The sequence below is a fragment of the Engystomops pustulosus genome, chromosome 6, assembly GCF_040894005.1.
Source record: "Engystomops pustulosus chromosome 6, aEngPut4.maternal, whole genome shotgun sequence".
Lineage (NCBI taxonomy): Eukaryota > Metazoa > Chordata > Amphibia > Anura > Leptodactylidae > Engystomops > Engystomops pustulosus.
This window is the reverse complement of record NC_092416.1, coordinates 151,684,517-151,702,207: the sequence shown is the minus strand read 5'-3', so window position 1 is coordinate 151,702,207 and position 17,691 is coordinate 151,684,517. Positions and strand designations below refer to the sequence as shown.

General features: G+C 37.3%; 1 protein-coding gene across 1 annotated transcript in view; it reads left to right on the top strand.

Annotated features, from left to right (window-relative positions):
* Positions 1 to 3,704: 3,704 nt before the first annotated feature.
* MEOX1 (mesenchyme homeobox 1) overlaps positions 3,705 to 17,691 on the top strand; it is a 49,544-nt gene continuing 35,557 nt past the window's right edge. The window contains exon 1 of the mRNA XM_072113676.1: positions 3,705 to 4,369. Coding sequence (XP_071969777.1) covers positions 3,922 to 4,369 — 448 coding nt within the window. The 5' untranslated portion in view covers positions 3,705 to 3,921. The remainder of the gene's footprint in view (positions 4,370 to 17,691) is intronic.

The following is a 17,691-nucleotide window of genomic DNA, read 5'->3' as shown; positions in this document are numbered from 1 at the left end:
GATAACTTTAATTTGGTCAAACTCTCCAAACCCAACTGGGTCAACTCCTCACTAGTCTGGAAGCAGATTTAACCTCAAGAACATATTTATTTTGGTAGCCTCAAGGCATCCTAATCCCACAATGTCCATGCTAATCTTATGAGGGACTTACCTTCCCCAACCTACCAATGATTAACTGGTCCAATGTGCACAGTGTATGGGCACAATGCAGAGCATGAAAATATTTGCATTTGGCTCAATATTCTGATTGTTCCCAGGATAGGGTGCCTTCACCTCACCAATCAGACGTTAATGTACTATCATGGGGATAGACCATTAATTTGAAGTGCAAGACAAATCTTTTGAAGGAGCCGTTTAGAAAGCAGTATTTGGGAAAAGCCAAGATAATTCCGGAACTCACATCAAAATAAATCACTAAAAGGCTGTTTAAATGAAGCCAGATTAACCGCGGGCAAGTCAGGATATACATGGACCATGTTTCCCTGCCCAAATACAGTCTTCTGAATGCGCTTTGCTTCCCTTCTCCAAAGGTCAGCCGACCACAGCAAAGAGGTGCAGTCCTGAGCTGAGAGCTCCTGTTGATTCATTCCAGTAACTTGGAAACTTGGATCTCCAAACCCAACGATCAATACTTGAGACATATGACACTATGATATAATGGTAACTGGCTTACTATAAAATAGCATGACCTATTGGAAAATATGTGTGGTTAAAGGGGGTCTGTCAGGGATTAAGGTTTATTTTAATATTGGCCCACAGGATGTACAAAAATAACACCCAACCTATACCTCTCTCCAACCCTCTGGCACAGAGCAGCACCTACTGTTATCGCTGTTTGTATATAGAGGCTCAATGGAGATGCGAAGACAACAGTACATGCCTGGAACAGTCTCTTGCTACGGCCTGTATTCTCCTACAGAGAGTGCACATTCTCAATCAGAAGCCAAAGATGATGAGATGTAAGTATACATTGTTTTCATGCCCCTGGGGGTATTAAGAAAAAGCCTTAATCGCAGAAATTGTGGTCATATAAAGGTATTGTATTTAGTTTTTTTTAAGTAGATTTCCATAAGAAAACTTCCTAATAAAGTACTATGACCTCTAGCACTAGATACGTTCTAGCCGCGTTTTGGCGCATTCACATATTTGTGCCAAAATTTTTCCATTTAGCAAAGTTAGCCATCTCTGAATCTTTCAATGTTGCACCTATTTATCTTTAAAAATTAAAAATGTGGACTAAATGTGGATTAAAAAAGTCGCAATTCTGCCTGAAATTGCAGTAAAAAGTCCCAACTTTGGCAAAATAAACTCCAGTCCCGGGCAGACTTAGGAAAAAATTTAGAAAGGGTTTGCAGCAGCAGAGTTTGCAACTTTTGTGTAACTTCTGTTTTTTAAAAAAAATCTACAGACTCAGCTGCCTTATGTATCACCCTCAAAAAAGTCCAAATTCGCAACAAGAAAAAAGAAGACACACACAAATGTCCTGACTAGAGATAAGTAAGCTCCATTTTGACACCCATAAAAATCTTACCGTATATTCCGGCGTATTAGACGACTTTTGAAGACAGAAAAATCTTCTGTCTTCTCTGGGGTCGTCTTATACGCCGGTAATCCCGACCGCCCAACGTGTATTCACGGCGGCGGTCGGGTCCCGGTGCATGGAGAGGGCTCACGGGCTGATTGCATATTGCAGCAAAGGCTTACCGGTAACACCCGCGATCGGTGCTAGCACCGATCGCAGGTGTTTTCAGAGCGTGGGCTGCCGGCAAAGCTGCCCGATCTATCAAAATATGATAACGGTTTTTCAATGCGTTTAACCCCGTAACGGAAAATAGCGCCCAAAGTCGAAAATGACACTTTTTTGCCATTTTGAAAAATTAAAAAAAATCTATAAAAAGTGATCAAAAGGTCGTACAGTCCTAAAAATGATATCATTGAAAATATTATCAAATTTCGCAAACAATGACACCACCCACAGCTCCATACACCAAAGTATAAAAAAGTTATTAGCGCCAGAATTTGGCAAAATCAAAAAAATAATTTTTGTACAGGAGGTTTTCATTTTTGTAAATGTATGAAAACATTATAAAACCTTTATAAATTTGGTATCCACGTAATCGTACCAACCCAAAGAATAAAGTAGACATGTCATTTGGGGCGCTCAGTGAAAGACGTAATATCCAAGCCCACAAGAAAATGGCGCATTTTTTCACCATTTTCATTGCATTGGGAATTTTTTTCCCGCTTCTGAGTATATGGCATGGAATATTTAATAAAATAAAAATTTAAGGTACAGTATGGTAACATTTACAGTAAAATGGACGATGGTAATGTTGTTGTTGTATGCCTTATGTTTATGAGCGACAGTTTTCCTGCTATATACCTGCATGTCATAAGAATTTAAATTAAAAAAGGACCATGTTAAATTCAAATCTGTTTTTTTAAAATTTTTTTACCAGTGTTTTGTATCCGTTGGAAAAGGGGTAGTCTTATACGGCGAATATATCTTAAACTCTATATTTTAAACAGGAAAGTAGGGGGGTCGTCTTATACACCAGGTCGTCTTATACGCCGGAATATACGGTAATAAAAAGTGAACAAGATGTTGTATAATCTCCAATATGGCATCAATGGAAACATCCGCTGGTCCCTTACAAAAATTGTATAAAACAAAAAATGTTAGTGATAGCAGAAAACTGTGATATGTTCTCCATGATCGCTTTGACCCAATGAAGGAAGTAGAAGTGTCAGTCAAAAACTGTTAAGGGCAGCAGCGTTAAAAAGGTTGATAGAGTAACACATAGTCAAACAGTATACATAGGGGGTCATTTATCTTTAGTCAGAACATTTGTACGTGTCTTTTCTTGTTTTTCCGACTTTTGGACTTGTTGATACATCCGGTACCTGAGTCCATGGGGTTTTTTTTGTTAAATAGGAGCATAAAAGTCACTCAAAAGTCTCAAACTCTTCTGCAATGTCGTCTAAAGTTTTTCCTAAGTCTGGTCAGAACTGGAGTTCTTTTGCTACTTTTTTAACCATGATGTGCGCCAAAATTGCGTCTTTTTAATACGCTCACATCTGGATTTTAAAGAAATATCAGGAGCAGAATTCTTGTGCACCTCACTTCGCTAGGCAAATAGAAAAGTCACACATTTAGTTCACAAATTTCCAAAAAAAGTAGCAAAAATAGGAGAAAAAAAGAGAAAATTCCAAGATAAATGACCCCCATAGAATTCATATGTAGTTTGGAATTTCTATAGCCGGGCATATAGGGGTTAATTTACCATGTGTCTGTTTGTCAAGGGTTGACCCCTTCTATTCCCAAGAACCTGCACAACTCCCCCCCCCCCCTTCCCTTAAATTCAAAGAATTTTGTTAACAGTGCAATAAAAATTGCTGAGCAGAATTACAGGGGGGAGATAAAAGAGACCCCTTTTCTGTGTGTGCAGCTCAGTCCATTTCATAGAACAGACAATGTATCTTTAAAAAAAAAAAAGTCTGCATCTGCAAATCCCATTAGATGCGGATATAAGGTTACTGATGATTAATAGTAGCCCTGGTTTGCTTTGGTTGGAGGGATGCAATGTGTGTCGTTAACCCCTCCCTCCCCTCTCTCATATTTCACTTCACAAACTTGTCACTCTCTCTCCTTGCATAGTATTTAAAGAGTGGATCTGCCCCCCTTTGCATATACAGTACAGCCCAGTTTAGGCACAATACTATCCAGCCTGTCAGAGAGTGGCCAGCACACGTGTGCAGGGAAGATGCTTGTGTCTTGTGAATGAAGCACTGCGCTCTGTAGATTTCTGCATTGGGAGGCAAGACATTGAAAGTTGGTGAAGAAGAAACTTTTGACTTTAGTGGCGCAGCCGGACATTTATTGGTGGTCTGCAAAAACTGACTGAGCCATCGCTTTTCTCCATGGATCCATCAGCAAGTAGCTGTATGAGAAGCAGCCACCCAAGTGCCCCGCTCTGGGGCTGTATGCGGAACCCGCAAGGGGATCTGAACTCGGCGTCTCCCTTGCACCCGTACCAACAAGTATCTTTCTTCCATCAGAAGCCGGACTATGCGGCATACTCAGATTTCTCTGCGTCATGCCTAGCGACAGCACCCCACAGCTTCCCCCGAGAGGAGAGGTTGTATGCGGAGCAGCATCACACGTTTCATCACTCAGATTGGCACTTTCCAGCGACAGAAGCCCGGAGGCGACTCAATCCCGAATTGGGCTTGAGCTCGGGAGAAATAGAAAGCAGCAGTCCAAATGTGGTTGACGGCTCGGGGTGCATCAATGAAGAATATGGGGTGTCAGGTGGAGCGTCTCAAGAAACAGAGAAAAAGAGTCTAAAGCGGAAAAAAGACGTCCCAGGTAAGAGTTAGAGTCACGTGTTATATTTTTACTCAATTTACCTTGTTTCTTATTGCATGTTACCCCCTGCTTGTATATCATTTCATGATCTGATTTTAGCTGGACCAGATAATAACTGCAGTTTTATAATAATAATATTAATATAATTATTATTAATAATAATACAAAATATTTGTTTTTATAGCTCCATCATATTCTGCAGCATTTTACAGATCTTGAGGGACATATACAACCAAAATAAGACATTACAGAGTAATGACATAGTCTTATGATAGAATAGGAATGAGAGTCCTGCTCGCAAGAGCTCACAATCTATAAGATATGCTATAATGTCATTTCTATTATGACAGTGTATAGATAGATATATCCAAAAGGGGAAAAATTGGCTCAGACAATCAAAAATGTCTTCAGGCCACTGACAGATATTGATAGAACTTTGGTATTTGTTGAGCTGGTATATGGCGATAAATATTAATCATTAGAGAAAATCGTAAAGGTATTCCACAATGACACACTTCATCGTCTATCCTATGGGAATCATATGGGCAATGTATAAATATAAGGTATCATAGGTCCACTGATTGGCCCAAAATACTAAAGTGAAGACTAAAGAATGGTCTAACTAATCCTTTCCTGTGACACTTCACCTCTGGGAACTGCAGATGGTCAATTCCTCATCTAATATCTGTATTATTTCTGCTGGTGAAGGGGATTTGTATGTTATGTTAGGAAACTGCTCATAGTGCAATTCCCTCATAAGCAAGAGTCAACAAAGATTAATTAAATTGGTAAGAATAATAATATTGAAAAAAAAAAGAATAATTATAAAATTATACCATTCCACACAATATTATAGACACTGACAATTCCTGCAGAAATATCCTATGTGACTCTAGTCCCAGTGCCAGGAGGGGTAACAGAGGTCATACACGGGCAAAGCTTTACCACCTTATAGCAGATCTAATTACAGTCAAAGAAAACTTTTGTTTGGGTTTTAAAGTTTTATGATTTCTTGTTATCGAAGCATTTGACAGGAATTTTCAGCAAAAATTCCTCAATTCTTGATAATGAGACACTATATCTGAGTCAATGACAAAATTACCCCCCAAATTATTATTTTTTGGAATGTAAATTATATGCCTAGAAACCTGTTGATTATTTTTAATATTATCAATCGGTATATTAGTAAGTAATGAGATGTATGTATTACATAATATGACTGTATGAAGTCATATTGTATGAGCGAGGACATGTGTGTATCATATGTCCATATTATCATATAACATATCTGTATTATTGTACATGAAGACTGTATGTCTGTCTAACACTACTATAAGAGTATATAAGAGAATCAGCTTGAAAAAAATCATAACGTTTTCGCAATATTATATAGGAAAACTTTACCATGAGGATATTGCAAGATAAAGCAGATATAATATAGATTCATTATAGATATATACAGGCAGTCCGGAGGTTTGTTCTTAATTTGAACTTGTATTTAAGTCGAAACTGTATATTTTATAATTGTAGATCCAGACCAAAAAAATTTTTTGCCCTAGTGACAATTGGAATTTAAACATTTTTTGCTGTAATGGGACCAAGGATTATCAATAAAGATTCATTACAGACACCTTACAGCTGATCATGGCAATTTGTGACTATAGTAAAGCATTCAGAAAACTTCACCAGAGGTCAGAGGGGTCTGTCTGTAACTATGGGTTGTCTGTAAGTCGGGTGTCCTTAAGTAGGGGACCGCCTGTACAGTGTATTATGTGTATATTGGGGCAGTGTTAATTTGTCCCCTCCATTCTACATTCTAGAACACCTTTGTACCGTTGATCCTTGGGGTAACTTGGGTATACTAGGGTATATCGGTAATGCAAAACCGGTAACAGATACCCCATTTTCCATACTTTTAGGTACCAGTCTCCACAAATGGGGTAGAAGAACTTTTTGGGTCCAACAGGTTCCAGGGCCTTGGACCCGCTGTAGTATAAGATTAGAAGAAGAACTTGTTTTTATAAATTATAAAAATGGTAACAATTGGACGGCTTTGACGACAGATAACTGCGTTACCATTACCCCCAATGTTATTAATACAATTATCTCTTACTTTCCAAAACTCTGAAGTTTGGACTATGTAAGACTTATAAATGAAGTCTATAAATTACTAACATCACATATGATGTAAATGTGTAGAATACAATAGACAAGGGACATTCATTAGTGTATTGGGTCATAAAACAGGCTCTAGCATATAACGATAATATATTATCATATTAGTGTGAATGGTGTCATCTGTGCAGAGGTTAATAGGAAATAAACCGACCCTTAAAAAAACATTTTCTCTTCACAGTCAATTACACCCATGTTGGCAAAAGCTGTTAAGCAAATCTGTGAAGTCATTAAATCACTAGGCTGGACACATCAAAGCTGACCCTACATCTACTGATACAGATGCTTCAGGAAGTCAACGCTTTCCAGAATGGGGAATTCTGGGAAATGTATTGTTATATTGTATGATGTGTCCACTGGTAATATATTCACCTATTGGATTATCCAATCCAAGAGTGACTCAAGAGGCATATATATTCAGTAGCGGAAAGCATGTTAGGAGTTGTAGTTCTACAACAGTTCAAGAGCCATAGATTAGAGACGACCACTGCTGTAAGTGATGGTGTACTATGTATATCTATCTAATGGCGCTATATATATATATAGCCTATAGATACACAATGCTTTACTATGTGTCCGTAAGAGTTGATCTCAGTTTTTGCAGCAAGAGGACGATCACTTCCATAGACCTTCTCATCCACAGAGATCCCCATAAATATTTCCAATCTTTATAGTTAGATTTTAACCAGCATGTACCCACTCCGCATACAAAGTCACAGTTGTCATGGCTGAAACCCTGGATTCTATAAAGTCTACAATTCAGATTTTACCAATAATTTGTATATTAATAATTCAGTATTTAATAGAATTTAATAGAATTTTGAAAAGAATTTAAAAAAATTGACCTAGCAATTTGCTAAAAAAAATTATACATTTAGAGGCTGTAGTGGCAAAAATAAGAACCAAAAAGCAAACTGTGTACATTCGTGGGCTATAAACAATGCACATGGGGTGTGTTTTTTGTGGTCCATGTGTCATCCGTGATGTCCATTTGTGCCAATGACAGAAGAAACGACTGACCTAGCCACAAACATGGACAGGAATAGGACCTGCTAAAAAAATTGTAATCCACCATAGTAATACATGGGGCTATGGGATGGGTATTGAAACAATGGCTGACTCATAACCAAATACTATGACTGTGTACAGGGAGCTTCATATGTTTATGACTGTATACCTCTAAGATAACGATAAGACCACGGAAACATTCAATTCTTCTTTATATATAACTTGATCAAAGACATATTAGACATCAATACATCACCACATTTCGGCAAAATGTGCCGTAGTCCATAAGTAAGTCCACACTGAACGGTATATGACTGTATATGAATACAGACTATATGTAAATATGTCTAGAAGTCTCATTCCTAAAAATATGCAAGATCAAAATGTAAACATAGAGGCAATCAATAGTTAATAAAAAGATTAGGACACCCCCTCAGACTCCTAACTAATAAAACAAAAATGTAACCCAAAAATATCCCCTCTACTAACACACTTTTATTCAATTCAACAATAATTATTATTACGGTATTTTCTTATGTAATAATAAGATATAAACAATATGTCCAATATGTCCAGTATTTATTTTGCCTCACCCCCAGGTCATTGACCCATGAAGGTTATACTATAGCGAATTTATTGTATGGGGTCAACTTCTCCATTACAGTTACTTTTTGTGATTTTTTGCTTTTCTTGTTCTTTTTGTATGTATTTGCTGGTCTATTCCTTATAATATATCACCACATTAATACTTTTATTACTGATATCCCTGCAGCCGATTTATAACTATGAAAATCAGTAAAATCTGGAATATCATCTGTTTTTCATGCTTGTCCCCATTTCATCTGGCTGATCCCCTCCCCCAGCCCCCTCTGCACTTGCTCCAATAAACTTTGTGCAGCAGAGAAAGTGACATGACATTGGTTTAACTGAGAACAGACATAACTTTCTCTGGATTTGCTTTATTACTTTTGGTAAATCACAGATTACCGTTAACAGGCTGGTGTGAGCCTTGAGTCACATAGTGTACATGTCCTAATGGACTTGGTCACTGAGGCTCCATTAGTGGGGAACTTCTCAGACAGAGAACATATGCACAAAGAGAAATTATACACAAAGGAATCATTTGCATGTCTCCGCCCATTAACATTGATTCCATGTGTAGGGATGTATGCATGAAAAATATCCCTTTAAGCTGGCTTTAAAGGGGTTTTCACATTCTCATACAATTAGAAGATCCCTAGTGGTTTTACAAGGAATTTGCGTGAAGGAATTCTGTATTTTGGCTTTTTTAGCCCTACTTATGCCCAGGGCACTTAACAGTAGACTGATCAATCTATTACCATTATTTTTGGTGTCTGCTATAATAAATCCTTCCCTTTCCTACAAAGATTTGGATATCTACAACTTTGAATATTTCAAAAATGTTTAAATAGTTTTAAATTTATACTTAAGGTTTTTTTTTATGATTATTAGTCATTTATAACGTTGATCATATTTTGCTCATCAGAAGCCTAAAATATAAGGGGAGATTTATCAGAAGTGTCTAAGGAAGAACGGATCTAGTGGCCCATGGAAACCAATCAGATTTCAGCTTTCATTTTCTGACAGCTGCTTATAAATTTAGGCTGAGCTCTGATTGGTTTCCATGGGCAACAAGAACAGTTTTAACCCTGGACACTTCTGATAAATTTCCAACATTGATTTGGTAATAGACTTGGTTATCTGCCTACTATGGAGGGGTAAGTCATCAAGGGATCCATTCCTAGAAGTTCCCCCCAATTCTTAAAAAAATCTCTGAGACTGATTTGGCAAGTTCTGTGTAGCGCTGCAGAATATGTTGGTGCTATATAAATAAAGCAATTATTATTATTATTCAGTTTGAAGTGATGTTGCTCCAATTGTTCTGGAAATTGGAGTCCTCTAAAACACAGATTTTTATAAAAAATGATCAAATCTTTTCAAATTTGGTTATTTTTTATTAGTTATTTCAGCCCCCGCCTTCCCACTTTACTGACTCTGTGACCCAACAGATCTGTTCTTGTATTTATCTATTTACTCCAATGAAGAGGCAGCACTCCGAAGTAAATTCCAAATCAATGTACACCCTATACTTCGGAGGGCTGCCTCTTCATTGGAGTAGTCATCTGTGACCCCAAAAAAGATGTGTTGCTATGGATTTTCTTTAATTCTATCTATTCTTCAATTCATCATTGTATCTTCTATCAATTCTTCTATCTATCTATCTATCAATCTATCATTGTATCTTCTATCTATCTATCTATCTATCTATCTATCTATCTATCTATCAATCTATCATTGTATCTTCTATCTATCTATCTATCTATCTAACATTTCTCGCTGTTATCTATCATTGTACCTTCTATCTATTCTTCTAGCTACTATCTGCAGAGAAACCTGACCATTATTCTCTATGAAAGATGCCCCATTATGAGCAGACCACCCATTTCAAAGACCATTTTTCTGTTCAAAATGTTTATGGTCTTCTCAAAGAATTTTCACTGTATCATATGTTAAAGAAAATGAGACACAATAAAAACATACACTTCATGGAATAACATGGAAATACAAAATATGAATATTATTGTCAATGTGAGGAAAACGCTTGTCAGTCTAAAACTCAGGAGTGCTATAACATATCTATAACATGGGGTCATATACCAAACTGATGTGATGTCGTAATTACCATATTTTCTAAATATGTTCTCTCTTTTACTAAGTGCCAGAAAGAAAATCTAAAAACATTATAACTGAACATATCATAACAATAAATACACTAAAACGGCATTGGAGGAGACTATTCCCTAGGTACAAGTCATTTTATTATTTACAAAATGATTCTGTCCACATATCAAAAACTGGACGATAAAATTCTATACCTTACTCCATAAAATTGTCGTATTCACTTCATATGGAATGTTTACTGTATTTAAAATATCTACAGTCATTTGAATAATAGTTTGTCTTCATAATTTATAAGTAAATGAATCAGTTCATGCAACAGTGTAATGTCTGTCTATCTATCTCATATCTATCTATCTATCTATCTATCTCATGTCTATCTATCTATCTATCTATCTATCTATTTCATATCTATCTATCTATCTCATATCTATCTATCTATCTATCTCATATCTATCTATCTATCTATCTCATATCTATCTCATATCTATCTATCTATCTATCTATCTATCTATCTATCTATCTATCTATCTATCTCATGTCTATCTATCTATCTATCTATCTATTTCATATCTATCTATCTACCTATCTATTTCATATCTATCTATCTATCTATCTTTCTATCTCATATCTATCTCATATTTATCTATCTATCTATCTATCTATCTATCTCATGTCTATCTATCTATCTATCTATCTATCTATTTCATATCTATCTATCTATCTATCTATCTATCTATCTATCTATCTATCTATCTATCTATCTCATGTCTATCTATCTATCTATCTCATGTCTATCTATCTATCTATCTATCATTCTCATATCTATCTATCTATCTATCTATCTATCTATCTATTATTCTCCTATCTATCTATCTATCTATCTATCTATATCAATGAAATGAGAATGGAATATATTTGGGGGTTAGATTGGAGCATATGCTCTTTGGTGTAGTAATAAGTATTTGGCATGAAACAATGGAAGCAGTATGTCTATACCCCAATGGGAGCTCACATTTACAATACAGAAGATGGAGAGTCACAGCTTGTGATCAGTGCAGCCAAAAGGGCCAACCATTGTTTGGATAGTGTGTGGGAAGATCTCTAGGGGGACTGATAGGTGGCGAGATAGAAGGAGGTGATAAACTGTTGTTTTCACAGCTTACTAGGTGCTGGCAAAACAGGAGGTTAGATAAAAGCAGGGGACAGAATTCTCTGCTCAGAGAAAGGTGTTTGAAGCCCTTTCTAAAATCTGTGATTTGCAGCTAATTTCACACCAAATGGTTGTGTTATCTATGGGCCTTTGTGTATTTCATTGTGAATAATCTGGCAAGATGAGGCATATCATGTAATAAACACTGAATACACACATACACATGGGATATTACCCCCATACTCACACATACAGCGCTGCTTGTAACTATTTGTGCACCACAATGACGCCAAATCTGTATCATCAGTACTACGCAAATATGTGCCTAATGTGTATGGGGTAAGATGGACTTGAAACATGGTATATATATATATATATATATATATATATATATATATATTCATATTCAAGATGAAAGCAGCGCTCCAGGTTCAAAAGTGAAAAGTCTAATTCATACAACACTGCAACGTTTCGTCGAAGGGCTTCAGTTGAAGCTGAAACGTTGCGGTTTAGTATGAATAAATCCACTTGATTTTTCACTTTTGAACCTGGAGTGCAGCTTTTTTCTTGAATATACTATATGGAGTTTTTTCCGGACAGCTTTGCACCCGTATGTTTTCTATATGTGTAGTGCTGCCTTGTACTTTTTGTTGATATGTATATATATTCATACTATATGCAAGGTTCCATTATGTCATTTATTTCGTTTTCATGCAGCTATAGCTCCAATAAATTCATTAAAGACATCAGCCTCACTCACTATCCACAATATCCCCCCTCCCCATATAAATTCACTATTGGTATACTGTATCTTTGACACATAGTAACTTGTCCTGATCATACTGTACCCCCAGAACATAATGGGGTGACATCATTTTTCGGTGTAGTCTATGCTTTCTATAACAGGTTGTTGTATGGATTGTGTTTTTATACTGTAATATATCACTTGAATATGGGTAAGCTGTAACTTTACCCTATTACTGGGAACACAGAATAGGAGTAGTGTGAGTATTCCCTATAGCAGTGGTGGCGAACCTATGGCACGGGTGCCAGAGGTGGCACTCGGAGCTCTTTCTGTGGGCACCCAGGCCTTCACCGCAATTTAAAGTTTGCCAGATAGGACTCAAGGCTTTCCCCTGTGATCCAATGCAGCCCAGGACGTGCCAAATCAACATCCTTGGGTGCCAGGACTACAGGAGGAGCAAGAAGGTGTGGATAGAGATGGATTATCGTTGGAGCTCCTGTTCTGGGTTACCTGATTCTTCCTCTTCAGGGCACCCTGGAGCGAAGCTACAATCCAAATGTCTCCATCATCTTTCAATTGTATTGGTGAACTCAGGACGCCAATACAATTAAAACCTGTGATACAACAGGTTCCAATAAGTTACTGCTTAAATTGTCACGTTGGCACTTTGCGACATATAAGTGGGTTTTGGTTGTAGCTTGGGCACTCTGTCTTCAATAGGTTCGCCATCACTGCCCTATAGACATGACATATTACCCTGTGGTTATTGTGGGGTTCTGCAGGTTATATTGGAACTGTATGCAGATTTTGGGGCCATCATGGCAATGATTATCATAAGTACATTTTTTCCTATTTTTTTCTTTGTCATTGGTTTAAATGTTTTAGTAAATGCGAGAAATTCATCTTTTTTTTCAATTGATTACAGATTTAAAAAAATCACCCGGTAACCTTAATAAATATTTTTACAATAATTTAAAAATAACATCAATCCCTTTGAGAAAATAATTGGATTTTCAAATGTCCAAAACGAATTGCACTCACCAATAGAGATGAGCGAATTTACTCTTCGGTTTCGGTGCAAATGTACGGAATCAGGTGCATATCTTTCTGCTTCACTTCAAGAAAATACTGCTGTCATTTATCCCAGAGATTTTAGGCCTAGATCACATCTACAATTGGACCTCTATGATTTTCTTCTATCACTAAAATGATAATAACACAAGTCTAACGGATCTGGTAAAATGTCCTTTTGATTCAACCGATTTCTAAGGGATTCTGTCTGTTTTTACAGTTTTAGTGGAATTTTTTTATAAAATGGACAAAGCAAGAATTTTCATTAAAAAAATCTAGGTTTTAGGGGCCTCGAGAGGGAAGCGAATCTTTGAGGATTTGATCATCTCAAATCACCAAATATGTGGCCAGTTATTATTATGGAGAATCACATAAAAATATCCTGGATCCAGAACACATCCTCGAGCAATACATGGAGACTTGTATAACGGTGCGTGGCTTGGCAACAGTTCTTTCTTTTTAACCTCATAGCACTCTGCGCTGTACCCTTAATGTTGTTTGAAGAGCTAATGCTGTATGAAGAGGGCTCACCCAGTGAACCCTTGACATACAGATGTGTGGTTTGATGCATATTGCAGCAAACACCCACCACTGACACCCTCAATTGGTGCTAGCACTGATCGCTGGAGTTAACTCCTTGATTTAAAAGATGGTGACACGTGGGCGCCTCCATATTGTTTACGATCATCACTTCCTGTGACGTCAATGTGAAGCAGTGATCGGATGCCCTGACAGCCTCAGGTCTTTGTAAGGCTGTATGGCATCTACAGATTTATTACAATCTGTCAATGGCCCATTGTAATGAATGATGTGCAAAAACACCATAGTAACGCCATAGTATTGCAGTATATGGTAGGAACAATCAAACTATCTAGGGCAAAGTACCCTAGAGGATCTAAAAAATAGTAAAACATTTTTTTTACAGAAAGGTTAAAAAAAATAAAATTCATCTCTTTTTCCCTAGAACTGTTATAAAACTAAATACACAGTAAAAATCACTAACATGTTAGGTATCGCCGCATCTCAACATATTTCTGTCTCTCCCAATCTATGAACATATGAAAACGGTGATTCCCCATGGAAAATAGTGCTCAAATGTCCAAAATGCCACTATTTTACATCACACAAAAAATGTAATAAAAAGTGATCAAAAGGTACCATTGAAAACATCAGCTCATCTCGCAAAAAATGACACCTCACACAGGTCCATACACTGAAGTATGAAAAAGTTATTAGCGTCAGAAGATGGAAAAACTAAACTTTTTTTCATATGCATTGTTTTAATTTAAAAAAATGTACAATAACACAATAAAACCTGTATAAATTTGGTTTCTCCGAGATCGTACCGAACCAAATAATGAAGTAGACATATAATTTAGAGCGCACAGTGAAAGTTGTAAAAAATGAGCCCACAAGAAAGTGATGCAAATGTGTTTTTTTGCCAATATCACCACATTTGGAATTTTTTTCCAGCATGAAATAATAAATACCGTCACTGAGAAGTAGAATTTGTTACGCAGAAAACAAGCCCTCACACAGCTCTGTACATGGGAAAAAAGAAAAAGTTATAGATTTTAAGGTGGGGAGCAAAAAATTTACGGAAAATGTTGTGATTGGAAGGGGTTGAAGAGGACCTTTCCCCGCCTCCACCAACTTGATCTGATTGCCTATTAAAATGTGCTGGTCCATTGATTCTTATGTGTTTGGGATTTTTTTCTCAAGGTCTCACCATTCCCAAACAATCAGTGCCATATATTTTGGAATTATACATTACTATGGCTCTTAGGTGGGTAGTACTCACTTGATGGTAAAGAACCCAGGTAGCATATTCGGTGATTCACTAATGGTGATTGCTAGAAAAAAATTCCAATGGGGAGATGTCCACTTTGAACTCATAATACAATAAGCTGTGAGGATTGGGGTACAGGCTTGCCTATATATACTACCTTGTGACTGTAGGACGTTGTCAGCAAATGTGTCAAACATCAAAACGTGTTAAATTCTCTAGGGCCTCATGGAGATGCCCATGAAGAGCAGGAGGCTGCACCAATATACAGCAGTTTTAGGACCTCCCCTTTTTCAGCTCAACCGTCTGGAATGGTCATGTTGCGGTGAGACATAGTAGTGTGCATGAGGCCTAGTTTGATAAAATAGGTAAATTGAACAATGTAAATTAATAAGAAAAAGGGGCAAATCCACCAGAAAACAAAGGAAATCTAAAAAGAACCTGAAAAATTGACCAACAATCATCACTGTACCCCAATAATTTTATATGATCCGGGTACAAAAAATATGGCACACAATCTTCAAGTTTTCTTTGAGCCACAGCACCCCTAATGTGTGTAGTACTTAAAGGGATATATGACATTTAAAGGGGCTCAACACCACGAAGAGAAGCTCCACGATGCTTAGTGCTTCAGAGAAACATTGGGGGGGAGGGGGGGGGGTTATCATGGCTTCTACTGGTTCACCAGCTTTGATAAAAATCACAATTCCTTGAACATAGCCAGGAATTGCGACTATTTACCCCTTTATTCCCTCTCCACTCCAAGTTAGTGTGGCGGGGAGTAGAATTAGCCAGCATGGGGCAGGGAAACCTCATGCTGGCACCTTAGCTGTGCTGGATATGATAAGCGGAAGGATTCTATCACTTGATAACTTCCTACCATAGGTTTTCAAGTAATACCGGTGAAAAGGAGCAACTTGTTATCAATTCAGCTAGTGTATGGGCCAATGACAAATTTAGACTAAAAAATTTAAATGATCATGGGATTGGTCATTATTAGTGTTGAGCAGACCCAAACAGCAACCACATTAGATGGTCGGGTCCAGGTTCATCTCAACCTCTCCCCCTCTTCCCCCCATTAACATCCATGATAGGTGCTGGCACCGATTTCGGGTGTTAACTCTTTAATTTAAATGCCAATGGTATACTCACCAGTGGCATTTATATTGCTGTGCATGTGCGTGCTGGCACTGGCATGCTGGCGGCACACTGCGCCGTCATTTTGGGGAAGATTGTCACTCCCCGAGGACATCGTTGATTTTTCAGTAGCCTTTAAACAGTTAACACCCATGATCGGCACCAGCACTGATTGCGGGTGTCATTTGTGGGGGCTCAGGTCCGGGTACCAAACAGATTTTAAAAACTCACCCAAATTCTAATGGGTCTTTATTTTACCCTTTTTTTTGGATACCACTTTTTTAAACCTCTCATAACAAATAGAGATTTAAAAAAGTATGTAGAAGGAAATAAAGACAGACATATTGAATGTCTCAGGGATTAATAAGGGTGTTTCCATTGTAACATTTTACAACAGGTTCTCCAGTTAAAATAAATTGGCAGATAATATAATAGTCGACGCCGAATATGAAATAGTTGGAGAATCTGATGGAGGGTGTTTCCAAACAATTTTTGACGCAAATATGATGTGAGGTGGATTCTCATTGTCCACCATAGGATGTCTAACCTATTGCTGTCTTTATAGGGGTTGCAACATTAACCAGTGAGTTCATTAAGTATTTATTAACAAATATGTCTAATATGTGAATTTTGGCTAGAGAATTTGTTTGCACAGATCAGTAAGGCTGAAAACTGAAGTACAAAAAAAAAACTTTGTGTGGATTTTATCATTGGTGACAAGTGTCAGGAGTATTTAGTTAATTTTTAAAAATCTTTTCTTATATTTAAACACAGCATAATGCAGTTGTGGTGATTCTGTAAATTTTACAGCCATTAATTAGCAAAGTTTTGGTAAGTGTTTATTATAATTGACTAATAGAACTCTGCAAGAAAACTTTACATAATCAGAAGCACAAGTTGCAAATTGCTCCTTTCTCTTGTAAGCCTTCCTCCTTCACTCCTAATATGCTTTCACTGTGAAGTTTCTGCAGATTGGACACTTCTGCTAGATTACATAGAAGATGCTCTATATGGGAAGAGAGGGGCAGTTAGATCACCAACCCCCAGCCCAGAGAAAACTGAAAATTCACAGACAGAGACTGCAGGGAGCAGCTGGAAAACCATCAGAAACAGTGTAACCACTAGTAAACACACATTTGAAAAACTATTTGTACAAAGTTTGTTAAAAAACTAAATATGCTATATGTACAGTATTAATGAAAAATCGAACTCTTTCTGTAACTTTATTAGACTACAGAAGGAGAAAGCCGCCTGAAACCTTTCATTCCATTATTAGTTGTGTTGAGTGAACTAGAACCGCAAAGTTTGGGTTTGCGCCAAACTTTTTAGCTTTGTGTCTCCCAAACCCGATCTCGACCTTTGTTAGAAATATATGGCTGGGGACAGGTTCGGCTCAACTTTCTTTTGGTTCTTAGGTGTTAACTCTTTAAATGTCCCTGGCAAAGTTGCCAGTGACCTTTAAATGGCTGCAGCTGCCCCCCAGCACTAATCTCCAGGTGGTGCTGGGTGTTGACTTTTTGGGGAGGATCGCCACTCACCGATGATGT